This window comes from Sinocyclocheilus grahami, unplaced genomic scaffold (assembly GCF_001515645.1).
Source record: "Sinocyclocheilus grahami isolate Dianchi unplaced genomic scaffold, SAMN03320097.WGS_v1.1 scaffold887.1, whole genome shotgun sequence".
NCBI lineage: Eukaryota > Metazoa > Chordata > Actinopteri > Cypriniformes > Cyprinidae > Sinocyclocheilus > Sinocyclocheilus grahami.
In genome coordinates, this window is record NW_015506066.1 from 134,999 (window position 1) to 152,258 (window position 17,260).

Genomic DNA, 17,260 nt, shown 5'->3' on the forward strand with positions numbered 1-17,260 from the left:
AAACTATCCCAGAGGTTAAGCATCTGCCCACCATTGCATGAATAATACTGTGTTGTTTACAAACTGTGAGTGTGGTAGGCCTAAGGGAGTTTATGATATGCAAACAAGTGGTTCTTGAAGTTTATAACAAATTTTTAAACTAAGAGAACATTCATGAGATTACATTAAAACTTTGAGCTGGCTTTAAATGTCAAAATGAGTAGGATGTCCTTACCTGTGTCCCCAAAGAACGCGGTCTGTTTTTGATCCCTGAAGAGTCCTGCTGATTCCCCTGCTTTAGATGGGCTGGACGCTGCTTTACGGAACAGTCCATTTCCACCAATGGTTTCACCCAAACCACCATGTCTGATGAGCATGTGGATCACCATCTGTTGCTGTGTGCGGAAGCCCTTTCCGCACTCCAAGCACTCTGAGGTTTTCTGAGAATTCTTACGGCTAGGGCGAGAAGTAGGCCGGTACTCAGTGTCACACAGATTCTCTGGGCTTCGCTCACCTATCGAAATCTGGTCATTCCTTTCTCCATTGCTGTGGTGATCTGTATTGGAGCCTTGGGTCCCAGCCCCTCTCCGTTTCTTAGTTGGGATACTTGGCATTGAATCAAGTGATTTCTTCCGCTTGTCCTGTCTCAGCAAGACATACTCGCCTTTTTCCCTGTCATACGCTACATCTGCATCGGCTAACCTCTCTTCCCAACCCAGGCTCTTCTCCGATACCTCCACCACTTTGCCTCTGGTGGCCAGTTGCCAAGCCTGGTAGCTACAAACTGGATCGAGCTCCGGGATTCTTTTCCCTAGAGTTCCATCAGTGGGGTTCTCTTCATATCCTGCTGGTTTCAAGTTTAGGCATTCAAAGAAGCTTGTCTTGGTGACAGATGCAAAGTCCTTATCACTGCATACGGTATTATTAGGAGGCAGCTCAACATTTCTGTGGACCTGTTCGTGCAACAGGAGGCTCTTGCTGTTGTGGAAGAAGTTACCACACTTGGCACAGAGTTCATACAGACACACTTCGTTCACCAAGTTCGACTCGTCCTGTGCCACCTCATTGACAGTAGCCGGAAGGTAAGAGTCACTCTTTGGTTTTACCTTGGTGTTGTGGGTCTTCATGTGGCTACGTAGAAACCAGGGCTCACGAAAGCGGCGTCCACAGATCCGGCACCCATGATCCAGACTGTTCTGATGCTTTTTCATGTGAGCTTTCAAAAACCAGGCCTGGGTGAACACCTGGTCACATTGTCCACATGGGAACTCGCCTTTACCGAGTACACAGTCAGCATCCTCGCTGATAGAGACTTCTTTGGTGACAGATTCCTCCTCAATAGGATGTACCTTCTCAATGTGAGCCTGCAGTTGGTTCTCCTGCAAAGTCTCATAAGGGCACAGTTCACATCGGAAGACCTTGTGAAGCTCCTGCATATGCTGTTCAAGCTCTGCAAGACTGGACAGTCTCTTCCTGCACAGAGTGCATTGCACTGACTCTTTGCCATTCTCACCAGAGGTTATGTCCTTCTTCCCACCTTTCTTCCTTATTTTGGTTGCATCCTCACCGCTCACAACCTTGTTGCAGGCCGAGGTACTCTCAGTCGGACTGGAGCAACCGCCTTGATCTTCTGGCACCCCTCCTTCCTTTTCCCCTTCCCCTTCCTCGTCCACGTCTTCTTCCTCACCACCGATGCTCTGGCTGAGGCCATCCAGTTTGTGACTGCGAATGTGGGCCTTTAAGCTACCCTTCTGGGCTGAGCGGTGCTCACAGTGAGGACACTTGTATGGTTTCTCCCCAGTGTGCTTTCTCATGTGCTGGGACAAGGAGCTGAGAAAAGGAAAACTTCTTCCACAGAGTTCACAAGTGTGACCTCTGCTCTTCTTGCCTTCCTGGTGACCCTTGGAGAAGGACTCTTCCTCTACAATGTCTGGCCGTTCCACCTCCATCTCAAGGCTTGAATACTCCACTATGCTGCTATCTGTTGTCCAAATTATTAGATCCTATTAAGTCTGTCTCGCCTGTAGTCATTCGTTCTGGGTAAAAGTTCTCTTTGTCAAACGTGCCATTGTTGGTAATTCTGTTTTGACAGTGTTGCTTTTGTCTGGAATATGTCTGGAGTTTTTCCTCCTATGAATCATCTTACCAGCTGAGGGTTTGCTTCATTCTGGTCACCTGGGAGGAAATGGAGACAGAACAGAAGCAAAATTGAGAACAAGACTGGCAAATGAGCAAATAAAGGTTATTCATTAATCCATTAGTTCATAGCAATAAACAAGCTGCTATTAGTAAATGGAAGGCACTATGCATATTTGTTTTATAAAATTACTGTTATTATGAATGAAGTGCTGTTATGAATCAAGTGCTACATACAAAAGATGTAGAGATACAAAACTGTTAAATGGAAAGAACTTAGGTCCAGTGTTTGAGACAACCACCAGCTAACAGAGTCCTTTTATATAATGTCATCTGACTGGCTTTTTTCAGTCAAAACTTCATTTAAGGCAGGATCCATACTTCATAGCTGAATACAGAGAACACAGTACATTGGGTTTTATGCTATGCACCATTTACAAGTGAGTGGGAGAGGGACAATGAGATAGAGAGAGAGAGACTGCTGATGTCCTCATTTAAGAGTCAGAGGAAATGGCACATCTTTAAGTATTGCATAAACACACTAACTTATCCAAAATGCTTTCTGATTATTCTAACAAGACCTTAAACAAAGATACAGTAAATACACTGCTCAATATTCTGACAAGAAGGATATTAATTGTTTAAAAATTCTCAAAAACACACACACCCCAGTCCAGAATCAGGAGTTCCTGCCATTCTGTTTCGTTTTCTATCAAATTTAAACATAGCTAATCTTTTTTGCATTCTTCAAAAATGGTTATGCTGACTGAATGCTTATTGTAATACATAGGCTGTGTGTTGGCATATCTGTTAATCTAGTTTGTGCAATTGGTTAATTTGGTTAAAATAAATACATTCTACACTACAGTAGAGACCAAGTCTGAGTAACAAGAGCCAATATCTCAGTAATATTAGGGCTTTAAGCCAAAGAGCCAGTTGTACAAATGTGTGTAAATACTATTACAATATATTTTGAATTTAAATGTTACAAATTTATAGCATTTATTATAATTATAATAATAATAATATTTCCAGTTCAAAAATGTTTTGATTTTCATAATTATTGCTCACTCGTTAAATTTAAAGTTACCATTTACATTTAGCTAAAATACCAATAATAGACAGTTTAACTTAAGGCCAACATGTGTTCAAAGAGCTGGAAATGTTCAGTATTTTTTTCTTTTTCTTTAAGGTATGTGTGACAACTTGCCCCATCCACCTTACATTTCAGCTCATTTGTGTGAATCTTTGCCTGAAGGACAACAGCAAGTCTCAGTTAGTCCCCTCTCATAGTCAGTATGAGCAGTGTCTGTCTGCTCACAGGCCTAAATTCATTGTGTGTACAAATGTGTGCGTGTGTCTGCTCAGGCGTAAAGAGACTATTCAGTGTTAGGCAAGAGATGGGCCAGTTGGGATGAACCCTGAGGGCCAGTCCTCTCTCTCTCCCAACAATCAATAATCCATTATATACAAACTACATTTCACCACTGGCCCTGCATCCCCCTCACACAAACACACACATTCTAATGCACAAAATGCACTCGCCTCTGCACAGTTCATCTTTTACGGTAAGTTAACTTGCTGTGCTATAAAATGCCCGGTAAGAAATTTAAAGCGGAGACGTTTAGGAAATTGGAAGTTTTCCTAGAGGTCCCATCATCAATTTATCTCGACTTATATCCAATGTTTGCCTACTTATCTAGTTTATTTCCTTTGATTATTTGATTTTGTATGTTGGGTAGCGTGTAAACAGTGTAGCCTCTGCGACAATGGAATGGATGAGGTGCTTAACCACATAATAACTGAACTGAACATGCTGAGCTGGTAATGAATAGTGTTTTGCTGTTTGGCAAACCAATGAGCTGAGCATTAAATCGCTGTAACTATGATACCAAGAGGTTTGGGAGATGTGTAAGGACAAACAATACACAAACACACACACATATATATACACACGTCAGCAATGGAGTTATTATTGAAACATGGCTGTTCTCGGAGGGCTTACCTCAGCTCTGCTGACCTACTTATCCCCAGACAGTTCATCTCATCTTGTAGCTCCATCAATGCAGGATCAGTGCATTTTTCAAATTGAGCGGTGTGTGTGTGTGTGTGTGTGTGTCAGTACGCGCGTGTGCACTCAAATCCTAAACCAAATTGTGCATTTTGTCCAAATGCACAGAGACAGTAACCAAACCACTAACAGGCATCAATGCTGACAAAAAAAGATAGAAGAGCTTGATTGTCTTTTGTTCTCATTGTGATGTGACAGACAGCAGATTAATCACTTGTTTTTCCTTAAGATTGCAACCAGTGAGATTGTTAATGCAAAATCTGTCCTAAAACAAGCATAATGTAACAAAACAAAACGTTGGTATGAATTAACATCCATTTTGAATTTCCACTCAATGTGCAAATGGTATTTTGTTTTTATTCAAAATCACAATTACCAATGATGAAACTCACTTGTGTTATCCATCATTACTGCGAAACTCCTTTAGGAACATATTGTCTCTACAGTCTTCCTATCTTACTAACAATTTGGTGGATCTCAAATCCCCTCAAACTACAATTGCATTGTGCCTCTCACACCAGAACTCTCACAATAGCTCATGTCTGTACCTCCTCTGAGCTGCGGGGAGTCCAACGCGGCCATTGTTGGATGCAAGGGTCCATCCTACGCTAGAGGCCTGTCTGAAGCATGTCTGGTTGGGGAAGACAAAGGGAAGTCCCTCCCGGTCCCATCTTGGAGTAGATCCTGCCTGGTACCCTCAACTGCTGATTACGGCTGAAATAAAAGGGGGGCCCTGGCACAAGTTTACGACTGCAAGCACAATAGCAGGTGCTGAGGCTAACATCATGTTAAATTACGAAAAATATTCTGGTGTGTTCCAGAGATGTAATTCCCCCAGGTTTGAAACTGAGGAACGAGAGGAGCCAAGAAGAAACAGGCTTGGTTGGACATGCTACACGAAATGTCAAGTCTAGCAAAGTTAAAGTCTGTGTAATGAGGAATGTGAGTACAGATGTGGTCATACGATAAAAACTGACCGGAGAACGGGCACAAATGTTTCCATTCAGCTGAAATGTAAAGCTAAGTGATACAGCTTGCACAGGGTGAAGGGCTCCTTTGTTCTGCAGTTTCTGAAATGAAGACACAATGAACACTGCTTAACTGTAGCCTGTCCACGTTACATAGGCATAAAACAAGATTGACAACTCGAGTTCTTCAAAAATACGCATCCCCTATAGAGACTGCGTCCCTGTCCACTAGTTATGGACTTGCACAGGGTGAAGGGCTCCTTTGTTCTGCAGTGTTTCTGAAATGAAGACACAATGAACACTGCTTAACTGTAGCCTGTCCACGTTACATAGGCATAAAACAAGATTTACAACTCGAGTTCTTCAAAAATACGCATCCCCTATAGAGACTGCGTCCCTGTCCACTAGTTATGGTTGCTGACAGTGGTTATGATAGGCGTGTGTGATTCTAGTGGTTTCCACAGTTGGGATACAGCCACCGTTCATTTGAGATTCCTGAGGAACCTTCTTCTGACACATCTGCGCCCTGCCTCAACTCTTACAACACATTTGCCATTATATACACTGTACAAAGTAAGCACCTTATAAATAGTTAGTGATTAGTGATTCAGTCCTCTTAAAGGAACAGTTCACTCAAAAATTGTATCATTATTTAGTCACCCTCACTTACTTTTCGGCATTTCAAAGCCTTATGTTTTTATTTTCACAGTGACGTATAAAAGTAGTGATCAGGAAATGGTCAAACGCCAATAATCACTTTTTGTGTAATGATTTCTAAAACATTCCTATTTCTTTTCAATTAAAAATTTTAGTTTTGGAGTGAAAAATGAAATGAACAATATAATAAACAAAATAACATTAAATTTAATAATAAAATACACTAGTTTTGCTCACAGGTTTCGGGTTGATAAGATTGTTTGATATTTCATGCCCATGATCAAAAATACAGTAAAACAGTAACATTGTGAAATATTACTACAATTTAAAATAACAGTGTTAGTGAATATAATTTTAAAATATAATTTATTCCTGTTATGGCAAAGCTGAATTTTCAGCAGCCATTACTCCAGTCTTCAGTGTCACATGATTCTTCAGAAATCATTCTAATATGCTGATTTGGTGCTTAAGAAACATTTCTTCTTATTGTGAATGTTGAAAACATTTGTGCTGCTTAATATTTTGGTTGAAACCATGAAGCATTTTTCAGGATTCTTTGATGAATAAAAAGTTCAAAAGAACGACATTTACTTTTAATAGATATATTTTGTGACATTACAAATGTATTTACTGTCTCTTTGGATTGTGTAGTGCATCCAAAAAGCATCCCATTAAAGTATTAATATATATATATATATTAAAAAAAAAAATGCTGACCCCAAACTAGGGCTGGGCGACATAGCTTAAAAAATGTATCAACGATATAATGTTTCATATCGTTCGGTATCGATAATTATTGAAATTTTTTATAACCTTTTTTAAAACAAAGAGCAATAGAATTTTTTTTTTTATTTAACCACTGTATTTTTAAATTAACCCAATTTATTGAGACAAACAACAAATATAATATCACAGGAGGGCACAATGAGCAAAATAATGCCACACATTTAAATTGTCAACGCAAGGAAATAAAGGTCTATTAAAAAAAATCTGTATTACGTCTAAATTAACTCATAAATCAAATATAATTTCATAAATTGCATAAACAATTATGAACAAAACAGCATCATGTATTCATGCATTGCTTAATACAAAGAGCCGAATCGCCCATCACGCAGATTGCATTTAAAAACATAAGAGATGCAGTAAAAGGGAATAAACCTCCACAAATTCACTACGTGTTTTCTAAAAAAGTTTAAACGGTTTTAACTTTGCATGGCTACATATTGTGTGATGCGAGTGCAGCAGTCATATCTGTCCGTCTAAAAATGCACTGAATATGCATTCTGTGTGAATGGCTTGGTTTCGGTTTTAACCCATTCAAGATCTTCTCCACATTGAGCTTCTATATTTCTCTAATATTTTGAATGCACAACACAGCGGTGGCACATCTCGTGGACTAGACTAACAAAACATTAAAATGCAACAACATCACTTACATCATTATCACCACATATCGTGCGCCACTGATGACGCTCCCTGACGCACTCCTAACATTCAAATGCAAATGTTTATTTTAAATTCGCCTAATATAATTTTTTTTTTTATTCACAATCTCCTCATCACAGGCAGGCACTGCACTCAATTCAGCATGTGTTCGTGTTTGTGTGTGCTGTCTGCGTCACTCTTAGCACGTGCCTATAACAAACATTTTTTATATCGTTATTGAAGGTGTACCGTCGATAAATATCGATACCGTTTTATCGCCCAGGCCTACACCAAACATTTAAACAGAAGTGTAAATATGAATCTCACTTTTTACTTTTTTTTTTACTTCAAATAAAAACAATTAATTTAGATGTTACCACATTAAGCATAGGAACATATCTGCTAAGGCAAAACTTTAATTTATCCTTAGTATTGTTCTTTTTCTGTGACATACTACTGCTGAAGTAATTAAATCATAATTAAATTATCAATGATTGATAAGCAGCCATATGCTTGAGAAAATTCTTCACAAAAATGAAATCACATCTTTATGAGTGCATTTAAAAGCAGGATCCGCTGTTTACACACCACCGACACACAAGCATAAACACATGTGCCAAGCATAAAAACACACACAAAGACAGCCAGCTTTCAGTGGAAAGAAACAGCAGCACATACACGGCCCATATCTGAGAGACACAGCCCTGAGCGAGAGCTCCATTCTTTCCCCTCCTCTCTTTTCTCTGGCTGATGAATGGCTATGGCGAATCAACTGTCTGCTCGCTTATTCAACCTGACGGCTAGTCCAGCTCAGCACAAACGCCCCATGCTCTGGACACTACTCCTCTGCTCTGAGCCAGTGTGTGTGTGTGTGTGTGGGAGAGAAAGAGAAAACGTGTGTATATCCTCATGTGAAAGACAGAGCTAAACAAGTCCATGACACATATGGTTTTTCTAACACTCCCTGGCCTGAACCATAAACCTTGAGCCAAAATACTATGTGGGTATGTGTGTGTGCACTGTGCACATATGTTAATTGTTGCATCCGTGCCAAACAAACATGTTGCATGTCAGTGTGTGTGTTTGATAAATCCTAAAATACCATGAGAGGCCGACCAAGAGGGGTTGTAGCTTTTCAAACAACCTGCACTGCCACTGCTGATGTCGATCTCACACCAAGAACCAACAGTGCAGTACAATGTGTGTGTTACTGACGTGTGACGCTCATCTGCTGATGAGATTACTCCGCTGAAATGACTTCTTCACAAAGCAGTAGTTCTTCTTCCAAGCTCAGTCAGAATTCATAGCTCATAATTGTATGATAATGGCCTCAGATTGGTTGGAGATCAGTATTATCAGATGAGTGTTTCTCCAGTAGAGATTGCAGATGTGCGAGGGCTCCACAACCTCCCAGCGCAGTCACTACAGAACGCCACTCCCTAAAGCCAGAACACGGTTACACAAGCAATAAAGCGAGGGATTATTTTCCTGCTAGTGTGCTTGATGACTGACCAAAGAATCTGGAAATCCTGAATGATGATACCACTGGAAAGGGTTTAGGTTTGATTAAAAAAAATCTGACACTTTCTGATAAGCAACTCCAGCAACTTCAAACTTGTGATTAAACCGTGTAATGGTGCAGAATGTTTGTTCAACCCAAATTCGTAGAAATTATACCTATTTTTAACCTACATTAATGTTTGTCGTAAAAAATAAAAATAAAATACTAAAAATACCTTTAAAACAATATACATATATATTTAAAATTTAATGCAACAAATTTGCATTACAACTTTTAAAAAAATGTGAACATCAGAGAAATAATCTTCTATTAGGAAAATATTTCTCTTGTTTCACTGGCAGGTTCTCTCACTTGTTTTACAGTTAAGCTTAAATCTCAGATTTAGTTTCAACAAGACTTACAACAGTCAAAAATCTGTGAATGAATTACTGTCGTAAAAAATAAAAATAAAATACTAAAAATACCTTTAAAACAATATACATATATATTTAAAATGAGCAACAAATCAGAGAAATAATCTTCTATTAGGAAAATATTTCTCTTGTTTCACTGGCAGGTTCTCTCACTTGTTTTACAGTTAAGCTTAAATCTCAGATTTAGTTTCAACAAGACTTACAACAGTCAAAAATCTGTGAATGAATTAAAATATCGTGTCAAAAAAATCTTACTCTAAAATGCTAAAAGAATCAATTAAGAATCAAGTCAAGTGAAATAATGATCAAATAAGATCCTTTTTGATAAACTAAAACTCCCAAGGTTTCTTTTTTTCTGAATGTAAATTTATTCAGATTACCTCACATTTCAGTTACTTATTATTCAATAACCTCATAAATAAATAAATACATACATATATGCGTAAATAAATCTTAATTTCATTAGGATCCCATGATCACTCCTTTACTTAAAAATACTCCTCTATATAAAAATGACAAAAATAAAATGTTATTTTTTGTTTTATCTACTCACCCTCAAGTCATTCCAAACCTGTATGACTTTCTTTCTTATAAGTGGAACACCAATGTAAATGTTTAGTAGAATGATCATTTTGATTTACCTTTTTTTTTTTGTACTTATAACTTTCTGCTTTTTATTTTTAAACAAAGACGATTGTATTATAAATTCATGCAGATCCGTCAAAGTGGCGAATTGCAATGTAAATGTTTTGGGATAAAGGGAAATTTTTTCTACAGGTGTGTTTATATGTGTGTTTTGTTTTTGGGTGGAAGCCAAAGCATGCAAGTGTGCATGTATTTATGTGTGTGTGTGCGCATGATAGAGAGATGAGAGAGGGACACTAGCAGTAATGCTTATGTAATATCTGCCCGAGCCTCTGCAGCACTCCTGATGGCAGTATGACATAACACCTATGTGGCCACACAGCTTGTCCAAGAAACACACATACACACTCAAACAGAGAAGATCCATCTACTCTATTTGATTTAAATGCAATCTATCATGATTTAATCGTTTCAAACAGCAATAAAATTCACAGGAAAACAAAACCACACATTGATTTGATAAAATAAAATAAACAGACATATTTAGTATTTTAATCTAAATATGAAAAATCTGTCATCATTTACTCACATTCATGTAATTTATAATGATAGACAAAAATTGTATTTTGAAGAATACTGGCCATTCTTTTCAAAAGAATGAAAGCGAATGATGACTCTCACTGGGTCCGTCAAGCTCCAAAGTGGCAAAGATACATCACAAATCATGTCTAGTCAAGTTCAAGTTAAATTAAATGAAAATTATGCTGAAACAAAATTAGCTTTTATTTCAGTTAATGTGCATTTTATGTCAAGTAACAAAAAATTATTTTTTATGGGTTTAGTTTTAATTAACTAAAGCCTTTACACAATGTTTTTCTATTGAAGATGGATGACTGTAGAATTGATGTTGTGACAGCAAGTGGCTTGCAGATACACTTGTGTGGTGTTGGTTGGCGTGGTCTAGAGCTGAACTATAATCTGAAGGCATTAACTTGCTCTCTAAAAAAAAAAAAGCTCTCTGAACAGGGATTAGATTATCATGGTAAGGCCAGCTCAGACTCTCTTTCCCGCTCTCTTTTTTGTCTCTCATTCACCCTCTTTTTTGCACACACTTTCTCAACAAATGAAGGTAAAACAGAATAAATATGGAACAAAACAAAGGCTGCTAATGTGGGTCATTCTTTGAGTTCAATTCAAAACTCTGTAAACCATGTCAATGTTTCATCTTACGTACAGCATATGTTATGGCACAAAGCAACCTAAACCTCTTCACTGGGTTCATAACCAGAGGGTGAGTGATTTTTGACTGTAGGGGCTTCTGTGTAGCCCCCTGGGGAAACTCAGGGTTAAGTGCCTGGCTTCGGGTTGCCAGACCATCACCAGATGATCATGCTGCTCATGCTTTTAGATTTGACCCATATTTGGCAGAGTCCTAATAAAAATGCAGTGAACAGCAAAAATCATTTTCTTAAAGGGATGGTTTACACAATTTTAACTCTGTCATCATTTACTCAGGAAACTGTCAAAAAAGCATCCAAAACAGGCTATAAGCACAACATTCGATCAATTCTTGCATTATATACACTTTCAAACAGCACAGCTCATCCCTCCACCGCCTGTATGCTTTATTGACCTTGATGGCAGCCCAAGTGGGACACTCTTACTCAGAACCGCCTGGCCTCCATAAGTACATCTGCGTCCTTGGCGAGAGACGTGATCACGGTCGTTCAGTTAGAGCTCGCAGGGCAGCCAGATGTCTTTCTCATGAATTTAAAAGTATTGTCTCTCCAGCTGTTTATTTATTAATATTGAGTTCACACCGCGATAACTCTCACCCTGCAAATACTGTTTATTATACCAGAACCCTGAGAAGAGGCAAGTATTTAAAGACGTATGTAAATACGCTTTTAATATTTTCTGAAGATGTGAATATTTTCTGAAAATGTGAGTGGCACTTGCCTGTGCAGGGGGGTAAGCCACCATGATGCAGCTGTACAGTTTTGTGGTTGGTTGCTAGGGTGTCAGGTTGCTAAGGTGTTTTGGGCTGTTGCTAGGTGGTTGCTTACCCATTCAAGTCAAAAGAACTGTCCCCCAAGTCTATAACTTTCTGCTTCCTAAATGAGTCTGTCGCTTTTTCTAGAAGGTGAAAATCGTACATCTGAGTATAGAAAAGTTATTGAGCACTACTGACCAAAGAATCTGGAAATCCTGAATGATGATACCACTGGAAAGGGTTTAGGTTTGATTAAAAAAAATCTGACACTTTCTGATAAGCAACTCCAGCAACTTCAAACTTGTGATTAAACCGTGTAATGGTGCAGAATGTTTGTTCAACCCAAATTCGTAGAAATTATACCTATTTTTAACCTACATTAATGTTTGTCGTAAAAAATAAAAATAAAATACTAAAAATACCTTTAAAACAATATACATATATATTTAAAATTTAATGCAACAAATTTGCATTACAACTTTTAAAAAAATGTGAACATCAGAGAAATAATCTTCTATTAGGAAAATATTTCTCTTGTTTCACTGGCAGGTTCTCTCACTTGTTTTACAGTTAAGCTTAAATCTCAGATTTAGTTTCAACAAGACTTACAACAGTCAAAAATCTGTGAATGAATTAAAATATCGTGTCAAAAAAATCTTACTCTAAAATGCTAAAAGAATCAATTAAGAATCAAGTCAAGTGAAATAATGATCAAATAAGATCCTTTTTGATAAACTAAAACTCCCAAAGGTTTCTTTTTTTCTGAATGTAAATTTATTCAGATTACCTCACATTTCAGTTACTTATTATTCAATAACCTCATAAATAAATAAATACATACATATATGCGTAAATAAATCTTAATTTCATTAGGATCCCATGATCACTCCTTTACTTAAAAATACTCCTCTATATAAAAATGACAAAAATAAAATGTTATTTTTTGTTTTATCTACTCACCCTCAAGTCATTCCAAACCTGTATGACTTTCTTTCTTATAAGTGGAACACCAATGTAAATGTTTAGTAGAATGATCATTTTGATTTACCTTTTTTTTTTTGTACTTATAACTTTCTGCTTTTTATTTTTAAACAAAGACGATTGTATTATAAATTCATGCAGATCCGTCAAAGTGGCGAATTGCAATGTAAATGTTTTGGGATAAAGGGAAATTTTTTCTACAGGTGTGTTTATATGTGTGTTTTGTTTTTGGGTGGAAGCCAAAGCATGCAAGTGTGCATGTATTTATGTGTGTGTGTGCGCATGATAGAGAGATGAGAGAGGGACACTAGCAGTAATGCTTATGTAATATCTGCCCGAGCCTCTGCAGCACTCCTGATGGCAGTATGACATAACACCTATGTGGCCACACAGCTTGTCCAAGAAACACACATACAATAAACTAAAACTCCCAAAGGTTTCTTTTTTTCTGAATGTAAATTTATTCAGATTACCTCACATTTCAGTTACTTATTATTCAATAACCTCATAAATAAATAAATACATACATACATGCGTAAATAAATCTTAATTTCATTAGGATCCCATGATCACTCCTTTACTTAAAAATACTCCTCTATATAAAAATGACAAAAATAAAATGTTATTTTTTGTTTTATCTACTCACCCTCAAGTCATTCCAAACCTGTATGACTTTCTTTCTTATAAGTGGAACACCAATGTAAATGTTTAGTAGAATGATCATTTTGATTTACCTTTTTTTTTTTGTACTTATAACTTTCTGCTTTTTATTTTTAAACAAAGACGATTGTATTATAAATTCATGCAGATCCGTCAAAGTGGCGAATTGCAATGTAAATGTTTTGGGATAAAGGGAAATTTTTTCTACAGGTGTGTTTATATGTGTGTTTTGTTTTTGGGTGGAAGCCAAAGCATGCAAGTGTGCATGTATTTATGTGTGTGTGTGCGCATGATAGAGAGATGAGAGAGGGACACTAGCAGTAATGCTTATGTAATATCTGCCCGAGCCTCTGCAGCACTCCTGATGGCAGTATGACATAACACCTATGTGGCCACACAGCTTGTCCAAGAAACACACATACACACTCAAACAGAGAAGATCCATCTACTCTATTTGATTTAAATGCAATCTATCATGATTTAATCGTTTCAAACAGCAATAAAATTCACAGGAAAACAAAACCACACATTGATTTGATAAAATAAAATAAACAGACATATTTAGTATTTTAATCTAAATATGAAAAATCTGTCATCATTTACTCACATTCATGTAATTTATAATGATAGACAAAAATTGTATTTTGAAGAATACTGGCCATTCTTTTCAAAAGAATGAAAGCGAATGATGACTCTCACTGGGTCCGTCAAGCTCCAAAGTGGCAAAGATACATCACAAATCATGTCTAGTCAAGTTCAAGTTAAATTAAATGAAAATTATGCTGAAACAAAATTAGCTTTTATTTCAGTTAATGTGCATTTTATGTCAAGTAACAAAAAATTATTTTTTATGGGTTTAGTTTTAATTAACTAAAGCCTTTACACAATGTTTTTCTATTGAAGATGGATGACTGTAGAATTGATGTTGTGACAGCAAGTGGCTTGCAGATACACTTGTGTGGTGTTGGTTGGCGTGGTCTAGAGCTGAACTATAATCTGAAGGCATTAACTTGCTCTCTAAAAAAAAAAAAGCTCTCTGAACAGGGATTAGATTATCATGGTAAGGCCAGCTCAGACTCTCTTTCCCGCTCTCTTTTTTGTCTCTCATTCACCCTCTTTTTTGCACACACTTTCTCAACAAATGAAGGTAAAACAGAATAAATATGGAACAAAACAAAGGCTGCTAATGTGGGTCATTCTTTGAGTTCAATTCAAAACTCTGTAAACCATGTCAATGTTTCATCTTACGTACAGCATATGTTATGGCACAAAGCAACCTAAACCTCTTCACTGGGTTCATAACCAGAGGGTGAGTGATTTTTGACTGTAGGGGCTTCTGTGTAGCCCCCTGGGGAAACTCAGGGTTAAGTGCCTGGCTTCGGGTTGCCAGACCATCACCAGATGATCATGCTGCTCATGCTTTTAGATTTGACCCATATTTGGCAGAGTCCTAATAAAAATGCAGTGAACAGCAAAAATCATTTTCTTAAAGGGATGGTTTACACAATTTTAACTCTGTCATCATTTACTCAGGAAACTGTCAAAAAAGCATCCAAAACAGGCTATAAGCACAACATTCGATCAATTCTTGCATTATATACACTTTCAAACAGCACAGCTCATCCCTCCACCGCCTGTATGCTTTATTGACCTTGATGGCAGCCCAAGTGGGACACTCTTACTCAGAACCGCCTGGCCTCCATAAGTACATCTGCGTCCTTGGCGAGAGACGTGATCACGGTCGTTCAGTTAGAGCTCGCAGGGCAGCCAGATGTCTTTCTCATGAATTTAAAAGTATTGTCTCTCCAGCTGTTTATTTATTAATATTGAGTTCACACCGCGATAACTCTCACCCTGCAAATACTGTTTATTATACCAGAACCCTGAGAAGAGGCAAGTATTTAAAGACGTATGTAAATACGCTTTTAATATTTTCTGAAGATGTGAATATTTTCTGAAAATGTGAGTGGCACTTGCCTGTGCAGGGGGGTAAGCCACCATGATGCAGCTGTACAGTTTTGTGGTTGGTTGCTAGGGTGTCAGGTTGCTAAGGTGTTTTGGGCTGTTGCTAGGTGGTTGCTTACCCATTCAAGTCAAAAGAACTGTCCCCCAAGTCTATAACTTTCTGCTTCCTAAATGAGTCTGTCGCTTTTTCTAGAAGGTGAAAATCGTACATCTGAGTATAGAAAAGTTATTGAGCACTATTTGAGCTATTATTCAGTCTGTGGCTGAAATAAAGGTGAATACTCTAGGTTAGAGGCCCATGTTTGAGCAATAGTAATAGTGATATTTACATTGTCAAAGAAATACCTGGAGCAGATCTTTCTCCTATAAAGTGCAATAAACCTTAAAGCTCTGGTGCACGATGTCCACAGCATTTAACTGATATTTAATAGCCATTTTTGACCATTCAGAGTGTGATCTTACTTCAAAACTACCTTTGTGACCCCATAATTTTATATGAAAAACATTGTGTTTATTTTTTAATTTATGACAACATAAATTCAAAATAGGACGAAAGTGGTGATGCACCAAGTAGAATTATCATCTATTGCAGTGGACATAATCTAATACTTGGTTTGTAGCACAAAGAACTATTAAGAAAGTTTCTGTTCTCTTTTGTGAATCCTTTATGAATATTAAAAATAAATAACCAAATAAAAGAAAATATATATATATTTTTTATTTATTACTGGAAGTAAAAATAACCATTAAGCATGTTTTTTTTATTACAGTATTAATTTTATGCATCGGGGGTTAATACATTAAAGAATATGAATCTATGCTTTAAGGTCATCGTCACGGTCTCTGAACAAGCTCAAGTTTCTTAAAATGGCTGGTTTCTCTCACTCTGGTTAGTTCAGAGGAGGGCAGGTAATCTAACACCATGAAAGCCATCTCAATCGCTCTTTTTCCCTCCCTCTTCTCTGTTCTTCTTTTGCGTGTTCATGTTCTGGTAAGAGAAGATCTGTCTCTTTTTAATGAAACTCCCCCGTCACACCCATCTCCCATCTGGTATGTGTGCATTTATGTGTGTGCGAGGTGGTGGGAGGAGGAGGCTGGTGTGGTTATGTGTGTGTGTGTGTTAGTATACATGTAACCAGAGGGAATGAGAGCACATGTATGCATGTGTGGTGTCATTACAGCAGGAAGCCTTTGCTCTGATGAGAGGCCTCACTTCCTGTTTATAGAGCAACCACTGGAGCACAACAATAGCTGGAATTTTGATGGATCGGCAGAGAGGACGCCCAACTCACACCCTCCAGAGAAAAGCTTCACTCTCGCTGACAAATATACAACACAATCTGTGAGAAATCAGAGGCAATACACTCAGTGTTATTGACCGCTCGTAAATAAACAGGAAAGTCTCTCTCTAGTCTAGTTTTATTAAACGACACCTAAAGTGGTACTAGGGTTGCACGATTAATCGAATGCGATTGTTATGTGCATTTTGTTAGTAAAGCCGGTTCTGTAATCAGCAGGAAATCATCATCACGTGCTTTCAGATGGAGCAGAATTTACTACACATAGCCGTAGTTCACTGACAAGTTACGCAAAAAAAAAACAAACAAAACAATCACAGACGATTTTATTGCGCGATTATGAAATCGAAGAAATCGTTCGCGATAATGACAGCTGTTTGCATAGCTTCTCAGTGAACTACAGCTCTGTGAAGTAAATGCTGCTCCATCTGAAAGCATGTGAAAATACCACATATAATAACATATTTTTACTCCAAACTAACTTCATAACGTCAGTCGAATGTTTGAAATAAATCCTTCTGTGAGATGATGTGGCTTCTTACACAGAATAAGGCACGCAACATATTTCATAGTATTTAAACAGTGCATTATAAATATACTTTAT

General features: G+C 37.5%; 1 protein-coding gene across 6 annotated transcripts in view; it reads right to left on the reverse strand.

Annotated features, from left to right (window-relative positions):
• The window catches only part of LOC107563696 (zinc finger protein 516-like), a 41,740-nt gene that overhangs the window by 12,492 nt on the left and 11,988 nt on the right, over nucleotides 1-17,260 (reverse strand). For 4 of the 6 annotated variants that reach the window (XM_016248639.1, XM_016248638.1, XM_016248642.1 and 1 more), the window contains one exon: nucleotides 494-2,154. In XM_016248639.1, the coding sequence (XP_016104125.1) occupies nucleotides 494-1,928 (1,435 nt within the window). In that variant the 5' untranslated portion in view covers nucleotides 1,929-2,154. Of the gene's footprint in view, nucleotides 1-214; nucleotides 2,155-17,260 lie in introns of all 6 variants that reach the window. The other 2 variants (XM_016248641.1, XM_016248643.1) reach the window with 1 other exon arrangement.